The sequence below is a fragment of the Rhincodon typus genome, chromosome 6, assembly GCF_021869965.1.
Source record: "Rhincodon typus isolate 14 chromosome 6, sRhiTyp1.1, whole genome shotgun sequence".
Classification (NCBI taxonomy): Eukaryota; Metazoa; Chordata; class Chondrichthyes; order Orectolobiformes; family Rhincodontidae; genus Rhincodon; species Rhincodon typus.
This window is the reverse complement of record NC_063337.1, coordinates 50,010,490-50,028,253: the sequence shown is the minus strand read 5'-3', so window position 1 is coordinate 50,028,253 and position 17,764 is coordinate 50,010,490. Positions and strand designations below refer to the sequence as shown.

Genomic DNA, 17,764 nt, shown 5'->3' with positions numbered 1-17,764 from the left:
TTCAACAAAAAACAGTTTTAAAATTAGGGGTTGCCCTTTTAATACAGAAATTAGGAGGTTCTTTTCTCCGAGGGCTTTTGGAACTGTTTGCCGCAGAAAGAGAAGAGGTGGGGGTCCTCCAATATTTTCAAGGCAGAGGTTGAGATTGACGATTGTTAGGCAAGGGAATCAAAGGTTATTGTAGTAGATGGGAATGTGGATTTCAGAACACAAACAGATCAGCTGATATCACATTAAACGGTGGAGCAGGCTCAAGGGGCCAAACAGTCTACTTCTGCTTCTATGTCATATGTAGGTAAGTACTATCATTCTAATAACAACAAAAATAGATTAAACAACATGCAGTACAGATGTGTTTGCCTGTTGTTTACCTGTGATGTAAATCTGAGTCTCACTGGATGAAGTCAAATATGCAATGCTGCATCCATCATGGAAGTTGTTCCTGACAACCCTCATTTGAGTGCAGACTAAGAAACTCACTAAAAGAATATTTACAAGTAGTAAACAATTGGTATAAACCTTAGATATAAGAAATAATAAATATTAAACACAAACATTCAAATCATTATCTATCAGGTTATTCTAATTTGAATGACATGTACTGTATGTAGTTTACTACAGACTGTTCTTAAACTTTACTTCATTCTCTTTTATAAATTGCTTTATGATGTGAAAAGTAACAGTATACGGAAGAGTTTACGGCCTTGAGTTTCCACTCAATTATGTTGCTTTATGGGAACAATGCCCCTACCATGAGTGATAAAGATCACAAGATCACGAATGTAAAACTCACATTGTATTTCTGGTTTCGACAATCCCTTGCACTTGTTTTAAAAATATCCCATCAGAAAAAGTCCCTACCCACAAAACTGGCCATGCTCTAAAGAAAGGGGCTTTTATAGCACCTTTCACACCACATAACATTCCAAAGTAATTTAAAAGCAAGTAAATAGTTTTAAATTGAAGTCACTTATCATGCATGAATTGGAGCAGGCATTTTACACACAGCAAGCTCTGAGAAACAGTGTACGATAATGACCATATAATATATTGTATGTCATATTAACTGGGGGTTAAATATTGGATACAGGATTAAATACAGGACATGAGGGATTACTCCTTTGTTTTTTTCTGAAATACTGCCAAGCTTTTCTTTATGTTCACCTGAGAAGGTGTAACACCCAATTGAAAGAAGGCACCTTAGAGAATCAAGAACTCTCTCAGCACGGTACTGAATTAATCAACATTGGACAGTTATATTTCTAATGGGTGAGAGCTCTACTTACCAAAAAGAAAACATCGTGACTGATTAAAGAGGTTAAGAACAACATAAAGTTAATAACAATTAAAATATGGTTGAGAACAACAAGTTATTTGAAAGACATTAGCACAAAACAGCTATTGAGACTCCAGATTTATGTCTAGCTGATTTCAATGTGATGGGACAAAAACTATCCACTGTAAACTAGGCAAATCTGCCAATAGTTAAAATGACAGAACATCAGTGGTAGGTGTTCAAAAAGTGTTTAGCATAACAGACAATCAATTTATATCCCATGAAGCAAGAGCTCCACTTGCCAAAAAGGACAGCCATAGGTGATGAAAAGAGGCAATATAAAACTAAAGAGAAAACATGGAAGTATGTAAAGAAAAATAGAGAACATAATATATTGAAAAAATGCAAAGGATATCAGAGCTACAAATTGGAGCATGGAAAGAAATTGTCAGGGAATCAAAAGGAACAAAAATTATTACAATTACGTTAGGAAAGAAGAGGTAGTCGGGGTAACATGAGCCCCAAGAAACTGACAAAAGTAATGTTGTCAATGAAAATAAGGAAATGGCATATTGAATAATGACTGTGTGTTAAGACTTACACTCAAGGAAGAATGTAGTACAAATAGAATAGAATTGAATCCCTACAGTGAGCAAACAGGCCATTCAGCCCATCAAGTCCACACCAACCCTCTGAAGAATGTCTAACCCAGACTCAACCCCCATCCTATCCTGTAACCCTGCATTTCCCACTAATCCACCTAATTTACACATCCCAGGCAACCTAGCATGGCCAATCCACCAAATCTGCACATCTTTGGACTGTGTGACCACCTGGAAAAAAATCCATGCACACACAAGAAGAATGTGCAAACTCCACAGACAGCCACCCAAGGGTGGAATTGAACCTTGGTCCCTGGCACTGTGACACAGCAGTGCTGACCACTGAGCCACCGTGCTGTCTCCAAAGTATGCCAGAATTCCAAAGAAACTAGTGTTGAATCAGGAACAAAAACGTGCCAAAATTAATACAAGCAAAACAACAGTAATAACGCAAGTAATGACACTAAAAAAATTGGCAAAACTCTGGCATCAGATGGTTTCCAAATTATTGTTTTAAAGGAAGTGACAGCACTGCAATGTCCTCACTGTAATCTTCTGAAATTATCTCAATTCAGAAAACATTCCTTTAGATTGGAAAATTGTCATTATTACTTAAAACATAAGAAGGGGATGGAGGAAAACCAGGGAACTGTTGGCTAAATAGTCAAACATCTGTGTTAGGTAATTACGAGATGTATAATTGAGGATAGGCTAACTAAACACATTAGCTTTCTGATTAGCTGAAAGTTGGCAATGTGGATTAGCAGAAAATTGCCTATACCTGACAATTATGATTAAATTATTTCAAGAGACAACACAAGGACTAGATATGGCACTATCTATGGTGTAATTCATATGGATTTCTTGAATGCATTTGATAAAATCCCTGAAAAGAGATAGCTAACTAAACCTGAAGCATGGAATATTGACTTAGTTAGGAAATTGACAGAGTAGCAAGAGACAAAGGGTAAGAATAACGGGCCATTACTTTACTTGGCAGGATGTAATTAGTGGTGTCCCACAATGATTTATGCTAAGTTCTCAACTATTCATCACATCTATCAAAAACTAAAATGATAGGGTGGAAAACCACACAAAACTTTGCTGATATCACAAACATCAGCAGCATTGCAAGTGTGTAGATCATATAATCTCTACAGTGTGGAAGCAGGCCATTCGACCCATCGGGTCAACATTGATCCTCTGAAGAGCATCCCACTCAGATCCATTCCCCCTACCCTATCCCTGTAACCCTGCATTTCCCATGGCTAATCCACCTACACCTATACATTCCTGGACACTATGGGCAATTTAGCATGACCAATCCACCTAACCTGCACATCTTTGGCCTGTGGAAGAAATCTGGAGCACCCAGCGGAAACTCACGCAGACAAAGGGAAAATGTATAAACTCCATGCAAACAGTCACCGGGTCTCTGATGTTATGAGGCAGCACTGCTAACTGAACCATCATCCCACCTGGATGGAAGCAGAGAAATCCCAGGAGAAAGTAATAGATTAAGAGAATGGGCAAAACTGTGACAAATGGAAGATATTTGATTTGGACATAAAAATAGTAGAGGACCTTCTAAAAGATGAAAAACTGGAAAGTGAATGTCCAACAAGACTTGGAAATGACATTATCAGGTGTGTCATGTTGAAGGATCATAACTCCAGATCACCAATGACCATGTCGAACATGTTAATTACAACATTTGCTTTTCAAGAAGAGGAAATATATCTAAAGAAATGACTGATTGCAAGTTGTGAGTAACTGTCTCAAAGACCTGTATGAATTATCTTCAACCTTGATGGAGACCTTGGAATATCATAACTGACAGTGTCAAGGAAGATTCAATGAGAATGACCTCAATAGAGGGAAATGCACAGCAAACTGAACTATAATCTTCTGCATGTTATCTCAGAGTGTAAACATGACGGGAGAAAGAAAGAGCAGTCTGTTCTTTCCCCTTTCAAGAATACATTAGAACAGGGAGTAAAAACTAGTTCCACGTCTGGTGTGTGCTTGCTTGTTGGCAACAATGTGTGCTGTGAAAGTCATAGCTGAGAAAATTTTCAGTCATCCCTGTGCTACAGAAAAAATGTTTCTCTCTCACTCAGGTGAGAATCAGAAGGCAAGTGAAACCTGCAATCAAAAGGAAACAGCATGTCGGCCTTTCAGCTGTCCTGTAAAACCAAACAAAATGAACAGCTCACCTATCTACATCAGTGCTAATGGCTGCAACATCCCATTGTCTACTCTTCATACAACACTTAGATTGACCCAGTTGTTTTAAAAAATTTTATCTTTTTTGGTCTTGACTCTCATTTTTAATTTATGTTTGCACGTTACATTATTATCTTTTCTTGTGTTTTGCTGGCCTGCAAATAGGCTAAAAGGGAAAGGGTACAGGGTTGGGAATGTAGTATAAAAGTCAGATTTATGCAAAAAGATACCAAAATGTGCCTCCACACAACCAGATTAAAATTTAGCCAAAATGTTCAGGCTAAGTTGGGATGTATAGAATGGAAACCGAAAGAATTGTGGATGCAGTTCAGGAACAAAAACAAAGTTGCTGGAAAAGCTCAGCAGGTCTGGCAGCATCTGTGATGGAAAAAACAGAGTTAACGTTTCAGGTCCGGTGACCCTTCCTCAGAATTTCTAAGTTCTGAGGAAGGGTCACCAGACCCGAAACGTTAACTCTGTTTTTTCCTTCACAGATGCTGCCAGACCATGTATAGAATGGAGACGGTTTGGCAGTGTTATTAATGAACGTATCATAGGCTGTGCAAAAAGTAGGTCAACGAATGCAATTATCTTGTTTGAACTAAGAAATAACAGAGGTATCATCATACTATCAGTTGCATTCTATAGGCTACAAGTACTGGGAACAATCTAGAGGAACAAACTTGCAAGGCAATTACAGAGAGATAAAAACCATAATGATCATAATGGGAGACTTTCATTACTCTATTATAGTTTGGACAGAAATAGTGTAAAGGGCAGAATCAGAAAGAGTTTCTAGTGTTTTCAGGAGAATTCGAGATGAGTATTTATCTGGCCAAACAAGAAAGGGAGCAGGTTGACTCTTAACTGCCCTCTGGGCGATTAGGGATGGGCAATAAATACTGCCTCGCCAGCAACACCCTCATCCCGTGAATGAATAGAGAAATATAAAAGAAAAATACGAGGGATGCTGGAAATCTGAAACAAAAATAGAAAATTCTGAAGAAACTCAGTAGGGCTGGCAGCATCTGTGGAGAGGGAGAAACAGAGTTAACATTTTGAATTCAATATGACTGTTTTTCAGAATACAAAGAAGGCAGCATCGCTGGATATGATTCAAGAGAATGAGATGAGTCAAGTGAATGAATGTCAGTGAGGAAACATTTACATGACAGTGATCATAGCATCATAAAGTTTAGGTTAGGCACGGAAAACGACAAGCAGCAATCTAGAGCAAAAGTACTTCGTTGAAGGAGGGGGTGAGGAGAGATTTGTCAAGGGTAAACTGGAATCAAAGATTTGCAAGGTAAAAATGTTAGGGACAGCAGGCTGCCTTTAAAGAAGAGATTGATCGATATAGCTCAGAAACATTTCCACAAGGGGGAAATCAAGTCGAGCTAAGTCACCATAGTCTTACCATACGATAGGGCTGCTCTCTCATTAGAGATAGACAACTGGTGGTAATTTAACCTGAGGGCCACCATCCTTAGGCAAGGGGAGAGGTTGCTGGAATTCAGAAACAAAACCAGAAATTGCAGGGAAAAACTCAACATGTCTGTCAGTATCTGTGCAGTGAAATCAGAGTTAACATTTTGGGTTCAGTGACCCCAGTTCTGAGGAAGGCTCACTGGACCTGAAACACTAACTCTGATTTCTCTCTACAGATGGTACCAGACCTGCTGAGTTTTTCCAGCAATTTGTGATTTTGGCCCTTCATGGTAACTTCAGCTGGGGATGGGAACTGAAGCCATGGTGTTCGCATCACACTGCTTCGCAAACCAACCATCCAGCCAACTTAATAAACTGAAATTCAGGACATCAAGCCCAGAGCTCCGTGGATAATGAAAGAGGTAGAGAGCAAGATGAAGCAGCAAAGTAGGATGTTGTACATTGTCACATTGGAATGATGAGATGACATGGCAGCTAACATGAAAGGGAATTTACGTCTTCTGTAGGTGTATAAATAGTACAAGGTGGTAAAAGCAAGCAGGAACGGGAATAATTAGCGATCAATAAAAGAATTAATGATTGGAGGCAGTAGTCTTGGCTGAGGTATTAAATAAGCACTTAGTATCTTTGTCTACCAAGAAAGATGTTGTCAAACTCAGTGAAAAATGAGGTCATTGGCATAATGGATGACTTCAAAAGTCTGTGTCATTCATCTCTGAAATGCACTGCTTGAGTGAGCGATAGAGGCATACTTAATTACGGTTTTCAAAAAATAATTGGATGGGAATAACCTGAATGGAAATAATTTGAAGGGGTACTGGGAAAAGGTAGGGAGAATTACCTGAGCTCCTCTTGCAGAGAACTAGCACAAATACAAAAGAGCCAAATGGGCTTCTAGTGCACTGTAAATATTTTATTGAGTACTTTAAATACGGTAAAGAATATCGAAGGTGTTTCACAGAGGTGGTGTAAGCTGGTTTTAAAGGTGGTTGGAGTCATACCTGATACATAGGAGGATAGCTGCGGTTATTGAAGGTCAGTTACCTCAGTTCTCAGACATCTCTGCAGGAGTTGCACTGGATAGTGTCCTAGGCCCAACCACCTTCAGCTGCTTCATCAATGACCTTCTCTCCATCATAAAGTCAGATGCAAGTAGGCAACTTTATGATGCAGTAAAGTGATGGAATGGGTCATCGAACACTGCTTTCAAGCAGGACATGCTCAGCAACAACCTGCTCACTGATGCCCAATTTGGATTGTGCCACAGCCATTGACCTCATTACAGCCTTGGTTCCAACATGGACAAAAGAGCTGGATTCTAGAGGTGAGGTGAGAGTGACAGCCCTTGACATCAAGGCTGCATTCAACCGAGTGTGGCATCAAGGAACCCTAGCAGAATTGGAATCAATGCATATCAGGGGCAAACTCTCCCATGGTCGGAGTCATACCTGGCATATAGGAAGATAGTTGTGGTTGTTGGAGGTCAGTCATCTCAGCTTTAGGACATCTCTGCAGGAATTACTCAGGGTAGTGTCCTAGGCCCAACTATCTTCAGGTGCTTTATCAATAATTTTCCCTACATCATAAGGTCAGAAGTGGGGATGTTCACTGTTAAATACACAATTTTTAGCTCCTTTTGTGACTCCTCAGATACTGAAGCAGTCCATGTTCAAATGTAACAAGATGTGGACATTATCCAGGCTTGGGCTGACAAGTGGCGAGTACACAGCACACAAATGCTAGGAAATGACAATCTTCAATAAGAGATAATCTAACGACCATCCCTTGACATTCAATGGTGTTACCATCATTGAATGCCCCACTATCAATATCCTGGGGTGTTACCATTGACTAAAAACCCAACTGACGAGTCCAGTAAACACTAACAGCATTGCAGATCAACCTACAGCATGTCGACTGCAGCAGTTCACGAAGGCCACTCACTATCACTTTCTCAAGGGCAGCTACGGATCAGCAGTGAATGCTGTCCAACCATTGATGCCCACATTCCACAAGTGAATAAAAAATTGTCAGTTTGCAAGCACATGGGACAGAGGGTTGCAAACAGTGTGAAAAAATTAAAACTGAGGATGATAACAATAATTTGCATGATTTCATCATATTTAAGGATCGTGGATGAAATAACAGTTTGATCATTGGAAGAGTGGAAGATGATTTTCCAACACAGGAGTATGCTGAACATGGGGAAGCAGTGTGAACACCCATTGGAACATATTAAAAGTTTAGCAAAAACAATGACGTGGCTTTTCTAAAAAAAAAAGAACTTTTATGTCAGTTTGTTTTCAGTGGAAGAAAAGAACAGTAAGTTCTGATATTAGTGGAAGAAAATAAATTAAGTAGGGTCGCATATATGAAATCAATGCATCTTGGAAATATCACATGGCCATTTATCAAAACTGCATTCGACCTGGTAATTTATCATGTATGGTTGCAATACAACTAAGAAATATTAAATTGTGACAAGCCCTTCCAAGTTTGTACCTGGATGTAGTTGATTGTAGATGTCTGGTTGGGAAGTGCAATAAAGTTCCAGAATAAATGGTTTTGTACTTGTTTGATCTATCATCTCAACAAACCGTCGAACCCAAAAAGCATTATCATCATCTATGTATGAAACAAAATAAATGATTACCAACTTCACAAATGTCATTACTTCCAGAAGAATTTACTACATTGTAGGATTTTCTTCATTCTTCAAATGATATCCATCTTTGATATACCAAGTATAAACAAAAATACATGGAATATTATAATATTACAGATGGACAATGCTGACCTTATGCCAAGTTCCAGGACCCATTATATTATGCCAACGTATTTTGACTTAAAGCTAAACTAAAACTAAGTTAAAGGTAGGCAAACACTCATCCCCTAGAGGAAGCTATACCTCTGCAAGGACAGATGGAAAAGTATTCTAGTGTATATAAAATGCACACTATTCAAAGAATGCAGAATATTTTACAGCAATTATTCTTCTTCATGTTGAACCACCGTAGGAAGATACTAAGCAGAAAATAGCACTTATTTTGGAGGGTGAATGTCTCACACACTGGGAGCATAGCACTGTTTAGCCAAAGGTGCCTCATATGTGGGAATCAAATGTAGACAGTAACATTCAATCTGTCAAGATTAATTAAAATGCAATACTTGTATTTTTAATCAACTGGCATCTAACTTAGTGATGCTGGAGGAGTAACCCTCACCAACAACCTCCCTGCAACATGGCTTTGGTGCAGAATTAAATCATGTACAACACCCAATTAGCTATCGTTGTCTATCACTGGAGTCACCTAGCTTATGCACCATTGAAAATGTATGACTAATTGTGCTTTGTACTATATAATAATTTAGACTTCTGAATATTTACACAGTAGAAGCTAAATCCCAGTTATGAATTACCTGACAGAAAGGACAATAATTACGCAATGCAAATAAAGAAAATTCAAGCATATACTCTGCAAATCCCATGGCTGGCAAGTTAGAATGGGAAGTCAAATAGAAGTTATAATAAATAGGGTTTTTGTGCATACATTTTGGATGCCAAAATTAATGCAGTTTTTCATTCATTTGCTTGAAGAATCTTGTAAGTTATTTTGTATGCTTTTACCTTACAACCCATATGCAAATCCATGAATGAACCAGTTGCACCTGAACTGGAACAGGAGCTAAATTAGGCAGTCCCTTAAAACAGATGGAGGAGTGATAATGCATGATTAGCATTTATCTGTTTGTTCAATAAAGTCACAGGTAAAAGTATACGCACTATAGAAAGGGTCAAGCTCAGTGATTTTCAATTCCACTGGTATCAAATTTAAAAGTGTATTCATGAAAAGGTTTATCCTAGTGAAAACAAAATTCCTTACAGCGATTCCAAACCACCCTCTTTTATTCCTATCACTAATCTTGTTTGGGCTGAGCTGAGTTTGGGCTTGAAAACAGGGAAACTAAGCTGAGAGCTGGCATGCTCATAGCACGGCTTTTGCTTGTTTCCCTTAACCAAGTGAGCCAGATTTCTTCTTCTTCCAGACCACAGATGCATCATCAGCAACTCCAGGCTTTTGGATTCAAGGAATTTTGTACCAAACAGACGGCTCCACCACCCCACCCCAAGTTCCCGAGCAACTTGGTGCCTGGTTTAGATCCCGCATCTTTTCTTCAGGTCTCCACACAGATCTCAACTCTAATCTCTCTGTTCCTGAAAACCCACCCAACCTCCAGCCCATCACTCATGGCTCCTTGGTCTTTCTCTAAGTCTCCTTCATCCTTCACTTTCATTCAACTTGCTGCACCCGTGGCCCTTTAGCTGTTTCTTGTCGCTTTCAGAGCCTCCATTGACCAGCCTATGTTTCAGCTCCTGTGTGTAGCCTCCTCCTTCAGCCCTGCAAGCCTGTCAAAGAGAGCTCACAGGGCTGAACAATTCCCCTATCTGACTCTCCTACCAGAGCCAACCAACTACAGCAGACGGAGACAGTGATAAAGTTAATGAGGTAGTACACTCTCCCCATTACATAGCAATGCATCTTTTTTTTTCCTGTATCTGTTTCATGATTTTTGCATACAACCAGCATTAAAGTTGAAAACAAAAAATGCTGGATTCCAGCATCTACAGTAATTTGCTCCTACAGCATTAAAGTTGCCATAGCCCTACAGAACTACAGGGCTACTCTCTCAATAGTGAGATGACTGGTGGTTGAGTTTAACCTGAGGGTCACCATGCCTCAGGCAAAGGGCAAGGTTGAGAAGGTGGTACATTCAACTTCCCCCCTTGAATGCATCAGCCGGAGGCCCAGAATCAATACTCGCTATGTCTATTTAAAGCTATTGTCCACATCTCTCGGTGTACACACTGACATTTATTCAATCATCACAGCCATATCAGCAACATATTTGCTGACACAGTTCCTTCCTTTTTAGCAGAAGGTGGCACAAAACTGAAGATGGCAAGAATTAAACAGAGAAAAATAAAATCACACCTGCATGCCATAAAACTCATTGAGGAGACTCTGCAGGCAATTATTAAAAAGGCTATGGCAAGCAGCAAAGCTGAAACCATTGAAGATTAATGTGTTCTCAGTCCCAATCCTCTTTTTATATTCCCCATTAGCCCTCATACCAAAATTTATTTGATTTACATGCCACAGATGGTGCAAATGTGCAGCTCTAAATTTCTCTCCTGCCAGGCCAGTCAGTGGAAATAGTCAAACAAAAATGGTGCTGAAAGTATACCATAACTTGAGGGTGGCACAGTGGTTTGGGGGTTAGCACAGGTGCCTCACAGCACCAGGGACCTGGGTTCAATTCCACCCTTGGGTGACAGTTTGTGTGCAGTTTGCATGTTCTCCCTGTGTCTGTGTGAGTTTCCTCCAGGTATTCCAGTTTCCTCCCACAGTCCAAAGATGTGCAGGTTAGGTGGATTGGCTATGCTGAATGGTCTGTGGTATCTTGGGTGTGCAGGTTAGGTGATTAGCCATGGTATATGTAGGGTTACAGGGATGGGGTGTGTCTGGGTGGGATGATCTTAAGAGGGTTGGCGTGGACTCAATGGGCCGAATGGCCTGCTTCAACATTGCAGGGATTCTATCAGACCTATGACATGGGTATCATATATGTAGCCACTAGGTCAGATACTGACTCTGGGATCTTGTTGCACAGTGGTAATGTCCCTCCCTATGGATCAGGAGGACTGGGTTCACATCCCAACACTCCAAAGGTGTGCAATAACGTTTCTGAACAGTTTGATTAGAAAATGTGCAGATAGTGAGTCTGCACTATCATGTACAATTTCTGCTGCAGTGGACTCAAAATAGCATTCTGATGGCCCAGGCTATAGGATATTGCTGATTGGTTTGAACAGTACAATGCTTTAGGAAGCCTGTTAGAAAGTACGTGTTCACTGTCAAGGAATATGGAGGGTCCAAGCTCAATTCGACTCTGGGCTTTGCACATAGCTTGGAATTCTTCCTAGTGGTTAATTCTATTGTAGTCAATTTGTTTACTTCCCTTGTTGCACAAACAGCTTCCACCAAAAGAATGAGTGTTGCAGGGGAGTTTAAGTTAAAGTCTTACAAGTTTAGCTTTCTGCAATCACGACGGTAGGTAATAATATTGAAAGGGTCTTAAACAATGTCACAGCAGTTGAACACAATCTGTCTTTCAGCAGATTACTAGGATTGCTGATGGGCCACTCCAAGAGAGTAGCAGTGATTCCATAGCCTGCCTCCCACCTGCCGTTCTGTTAGTGCTTTTCGTGTGTTAGCCAGAGGCTGCAGAGAGATAGAGAGAGAGACAAAGGTACAAGCTGCTGACATCGGTGCCTGGGGGACATTAGCCAGAGCCTGCAGAAAGTTAAAGAGAGAGAAAGGGATATCAGCCAATGACATCACTAAAAGGAAGTACCCAATGCAAAGGTGCTGCCACGAAGAAAGAAGCAGCTTGTGAACTAAAAATGACCTGCACTCAGGTGCTAGTTTCAGCCGATTTAAACCAGTTTGAATTAACTAAGCTCTGCCAAAAGTAAGAAAGATGAGATAAGGGAAGTCTTATTTGGACAAGAAATAATGAGGTAATGCTACCCAAGTCTCTGGGCCAGGGCCAATGAGGTAAAGGCATGTGATAAGTGAATTAACCTGAGCCAGAGAGAAAGGTGCAGTCAGCAAAAATTCCGGACAGCAACCATCGCAGAAGCAAATCCTATGTCAGGGACGTGGTGACGACATTGAGTGCATCACCCGGCCAGCGTCAGCTCTCGTCAGCAGCAGTAGCTATTCTGATCGGGTATTAGCTTTATATATTCGGTGACTACTTCGGGAGTGTCAGAGGACTCTAGTGGGTGTCTGAGTAGGTCCTAGTTCAGTTTGTGAGAAAACATATAAAGTCTAGTTTTGTGATAAAAACGTTTAAGCAACAAGTGTCTTGTTTAATACACTAACAAAATAATTTAAGAGGTTACGAAAATTGACTCTTCTGTTCTCTGTACAAGCCAATAACCAGAGCTGATGTTCTCCAGGCTCCCAACAACAGGTGTTATCTGCCAACCCTGGTTACTGTAAATTGAAGTTAAGCCATTCTCCAAGGCCATATGCAATGCCGTCCAGTGAAAGTCAGCAGCTTTCCTCTAACCATGTTGTAGCTATCTGGGTAGCACTACAAAAGAGGTCTCGTAACAGGCAAAGACACAAGACATATAATAAGGCAATGCTCAAGGGTATTTAGATTACTTTTGCATGCACCGTGTCACAACTTAATTTATAAATTTGGTTTGGAATACTTATTTTGCGGTGGTTTTTATTTTGTGTTTCAGACAGGAAGAAAATGAGAAGGCCAGTGAAAGTGAGCAGAATGAAACTTCTGGTGAACGCAAAAATTCGGATTTGCGCCATACTCAAATTAGTTCTTCTGCCTGGGCCTAAAGGGGTTATCTAAGCTGCCACTCATTTCCTCCTCAACTCCATTTCCTTGTGCTGTTCTTCCTCAATTTCCTGTTGGATAGTTTATAACATGTGCAGTCCTATCAATGTGGCAAATTTGTGAAATATGGAATGTAAACGAGACCTCTTGAGACCCACTCAGCTGAATACTGTGAGACCCCTCCAGAGAATTCTAAATCATTGAAATCATTGTTTTAATGCACCAATAGCCAGCTCTCTCAAATGCTGTGGGAGCACATCTGACTCGGGGCAGCACAGTGGCGCAGCGGTTAGCACTGCTGCCTCACAGCGCCAAGGACCTGGGTTCAATTTCACCTTTGGGCGACTGTCTGTGTGGAGTTTGCACATTCTCCCCGTGTCTGCGTGGATTTCCTCCGGGTGCTCCAGTTTCCTCCCACAGTCCAAAGATGTGCACGCTAGGTGGATTGGCTATGCTAAATTGCCTGTCGTGTTCAGAGATGTGGAGATTAGGCGGTTATTGGGGGACGGGTCTGGATGGAATGCTCTGAGGGTTGGTGTGGACTTGTTGGGCTGAAGGCCCTGTTTCCACACTGTAGGGATTCTATGGATGGATTGTTTGCATACTTTGTACATGTGCAAGGGCTGTAAACCAGAATCATGTGCCATGTACTCAGCAAATATCACTTGTCACCCAGAAGGCATCCTTTCGTTTGTAGAAATGGCTGAAATACTGCTGACATAGTAGATGGTTTACCCTAGACTGAGGCATCATGTCCCTTGCCAGGATGCAATATAGGGAGCTGCATAATGTGTTGCTATTGTTGCACACTAACTGGGCTTTCACGAAGTAACATTTCTTTTATTTTTGATTATGTAGCAAAGTTATATGAAGAGAGATTGGACAGACTAGTTGTTTTCCTTGAAGCAGGGGAGACTGAGGAGGGATGTGATTGAGTTATAAGAGGCAATTATAAGAGGCATAGACAGTGTAGACAAGAAGAAACATTTCCCCTTGGTGGAGGGATCAATGACCAAGGGTCATAGATTTAAGATAACGAGTAGGAGATTTATACAGGATTCTGAGGAAACCTTTTTCACCAACAGGATGCTAGGAATTTGGAACTAATTGTGTGTTAGAGACAGAAACTCTCATAATTTAATATTTAGTGTACATTTGTGATGCAAAGGCATACATGGCTATAGGCCAAGTGCTGAAAAATGGGATTAGAATAGTTAGGTGGCTGTTTTTGACAGACTCCATCGGCCAAAGGGCCTTTTTATGCTATAGACCTCTATGACTCTCTAAGATTCAAAGAATCTCAAAAAAAAGCTTTGAAGAGATCTGACCACTCAATGCCAACCATTGAAGAAATGTTTCCACAACTTGCTCCGGCAAAAGGTCCTTACTAACCCCAATGCAAAGGACGCAAAGAGAATGAAGCTGAATAAAAGTAGCAGATTTTTAACTTCATTATGGATACCATTTGAAAGATACAAATTGGTTGTGCATGAAGTACGGCATTTCTGCTGCTCCTGAAGAGTACCAATGTAGACAATATGAGATAGTGAATGGTCTTATAAGGACTTGGGGTAAACTATTTAGGACTGAGATGAGGATAAATGTCTTCACACAATGAGTGTGAGCCTATGGAATTTGCTACCACAGAAAGCAGTCAAGGGCAAAACATTGTATGATTTCAAGGAGGAGTTGAATACAACACTTGGGACTCAAGGGATCAAAACATATGGGGGAAAATAGGACTGATCATTCAAGTAGTCATGATCATAATGAATGGGGAAGCAGGTTTAAACGGGCCAAATGGCCCACTCCCTTTCCTATTTTCTGTTACCTCCTGGAGTGGAAGCTATTGTAGATGAGGTACTACAATGTGGGTAAACAATGGAAGAAGCCACTGCAGATTGTGATCAAAATCTGATGAGACTGTTAGAGAGAGTTCATCAAATGAAAGGATGTGATTGAAGACGGATGAAATCAAGTACATACGTGATGTACTAACAGCTTAAAGACTTCACCTGGATCTGAAAAGAGACAGCAATAGCAGAAATACAGTGAACAACAGATGTGAAAGTAGTGCAATAATTTATTATATTTGTGAATTGTTTAGTAAAGGTTTTGCCTAATTTGTCAGCAGAATATGAACTTTTGTGCAAGCTCGCCATTGAGGATGTAGTGTTGTGCTAGAGCACTGAACAAGAAACAGCTTTCACTAGAATCAAACTACTGCTGATGACAACACCTGTCTGAGGTACAGCGATGTCAATGATTAAATTTCCATATGATGTTAGTGAGAAAAGACTTGTAGCAACCCTTCTGCCACATGTACAACCAGTTGAAACAAACAAAAATAGGAGTTGCTTGAGAAACTCAGCAGGTCTGGCAGCATCTGTGGAGAGAAAACACAGTTAACGTTTCAAGTCCAGTGATGCTTCATTAGAACTGAAAGCAGCTGGGAAAAGGTGATACTTATTCTGATGAACAGGGTAGGGGGATACGAAAGGAGTGATTGGTTGTATTATTGACATTTCTATTTGCACTCGTTTGCATCTACTTGCACTATTATTTGCAGTTAAGTTTTTTTTAATGAAAAAGGGTACATTTGGAAAAATGCAACTGTACTTAGTTAACTGGTGGGCTTGCCATAGCCTTGTAACCTTTTTCTTACAGCAAGTACTTTTGTCGACAGATTGTGGAAACCTTTAAACACACAACTCTTTCTATATGATCAGAGATGATTAACCAGCATACCTGAATTTCTAGGCTTACATTGCTTGTCTGTCTTGTTTCAGGCAGAATGCAGCTAATTACTATTGTGAACTCGTCAAAATTCACATGTTACAGTTTCAATTTAAACGAGAAACAATACACAGTGAAAATTTTTGAATTAATTGTTCCATCCTACATACACTGAAACTTCTAGGCAGCTGTTGATAATCTTCATTTCAGCAAAAAAGCACAGTCTAGTATTAAAACAACAATTTGAATCCTATGAAGTAGGAGTACGACAGCATGAACATTGCCAGCATTACATAACAATATTTTATGCAAGTCTTTATACAGTTTCAATAGATCTTATCAGGCTACTATGTAAGATGTACTTTCAAATGTGTTGAGGATGCAAATAAACAATGGATCTTTTCAAATAGGCAATGTAAACATATTACCCTTCTTTCTGATTCTTTCACATCTGCCAACAAAAGTGACAAGGCCAATGACATCACAAACATAGGTGTCTGGGAGAGTGTCCAATAGATCCCTGAAAATAAATTATGCTGTTTTATATTTAACAATAATTATTCTTAAATAGATGACACATTTTGTATTTCATCATTTAAATATCTTAGAGAATGTTAGCCAAATATCCAAACCTATATCAATTTCAATGGTCCAAAGTTTTCCATTACTTCAGTTCCTGACAAAATTTATGGTCATGAATATATCAAAACATTAATTATGGAGAAATTTAAGAAATTCTTAGTATTTAAAATAAGTTATAAGACTCCAAATACATGCTAAGAAAATTCTGAAAATACTTCATTAAAGTTTTTTGTGGCCTACAGGTGACTTTTGCAACCTATAACAATAATTAAATTGGCCTTGTTGAGAAACAATTTTGTTGACTAAATACTTAAATCTAAATAATTTTCAACTATATGTCATATTTAGAAGCTGTAAGTGCTTTTCATCCTTTTTGCTGTCCTTTTCAGGTACCTCTTGAATTTTTAAAAATAATTTCAAGTTCAGGAGCACCAATTATTCCTGAGTGAACCTTGAGTCCCATGCTAATTGTGCCATTCGTGCCTAATATGTCATTAAATTACAGCATTAGCCAGAGTTGCAGAAGTAGGATTTCTTGACTTAAGTGACAAGTACTCTGCTAATATATCTACAATCACATACAGTATACTTCTCCGTTTGTCTTCTTACCTCTCTGCTCAACTGAACTGTTGGTTGGGAAGAAAGAGGACTGAGTATGCAACTCAGATAGCAAATCAAAGCACTCAAGGACTACTGAACAACATGGTAATGACTGCAAATTAAACAACGGGCAAGAAAAAAAGGGTACAAACATATCACTTCAGGGTGGAAAAGAGTGGCTGAGGCTTTTATAACAGCTAGGAAAGAGAAGACATCTGGTCAAGGCCACTACTACATCACTTGTAACATGTGTGACTGTCACACTGTCATTGGGAAACTAATTCTTGACAAAGTTCGCAAGATTTAAAATTACACAGGAACATAAAAAGAATCACTGGACATGCATAGCTATGCTGTGTTGATGGGTTCACTCTTTGTCATAATGACATAAATAGTCTTGTCTTCAATACTGGAACCATGCAAATTGACTTATTTTTTAAGAAAAATAAGACCACAAATTTTGAATGTGAACTGGCAAATTCACGAATAAAACAATTGTTTTTTAAATGATGAATCTACCTTATGACCAAAATTTTGCTCAAATTGTGCCAAAAGTGCAAAGTACCTCAAGGAGCCGCAAGTTGGAACCTTTTTTTAAAATAATGTAAAATCACTTTTTCAGTTTTATAGAAGCACCTTCCCTGAAAGAGCCACTGATTACAAATAATGTTACTTTCGATAAATGTATATATATATATATCTTATCTTCCCAGAATTTCATATTAATGCCGAGTGCAACTTGAAACCTAGCTGTATTAATCAGGAAGAAACAGTTATGAGTGAAAGTTGTTAACATCATGTATATTAAACTGGTAAGTAGAAATTAGAAAGTGTAATCAACATTCTCTATTGAAGTTCAATGTTT

At 39.5% G+C, this 17,764-nt stretch overlaps 1 protein-coding gene across 1 annotated transcript in view; it reads right to left on the bottom strand.

The window, feature by feature from the left end:
* The window catches only part of LOC109927175 (RPA-related protein RADX-like), a 74,533-nt gene that overhangs the window by 31,546 nt on the left and 25,223 nt on the right, over positions 1-17,764 (bottom strand). The window contains exons 4-6 of the mRNA XM_048597955.1: positions 16,146-16,237; positions 8,056-8,178; positions 372-479 (exon numbers count right to left, since the gene is read on the bottom strand). Coding sequence (XP_048453912.1) covers positions 372-479; positions 8,056-8,178; positions 16,146-16,237 — 323 coding nt within the window. The remainder of the gene's footprint in view (positions 1-371; positions 480-8,055; positions 8,179-16,145; positions 16,238-17,764) is intronic.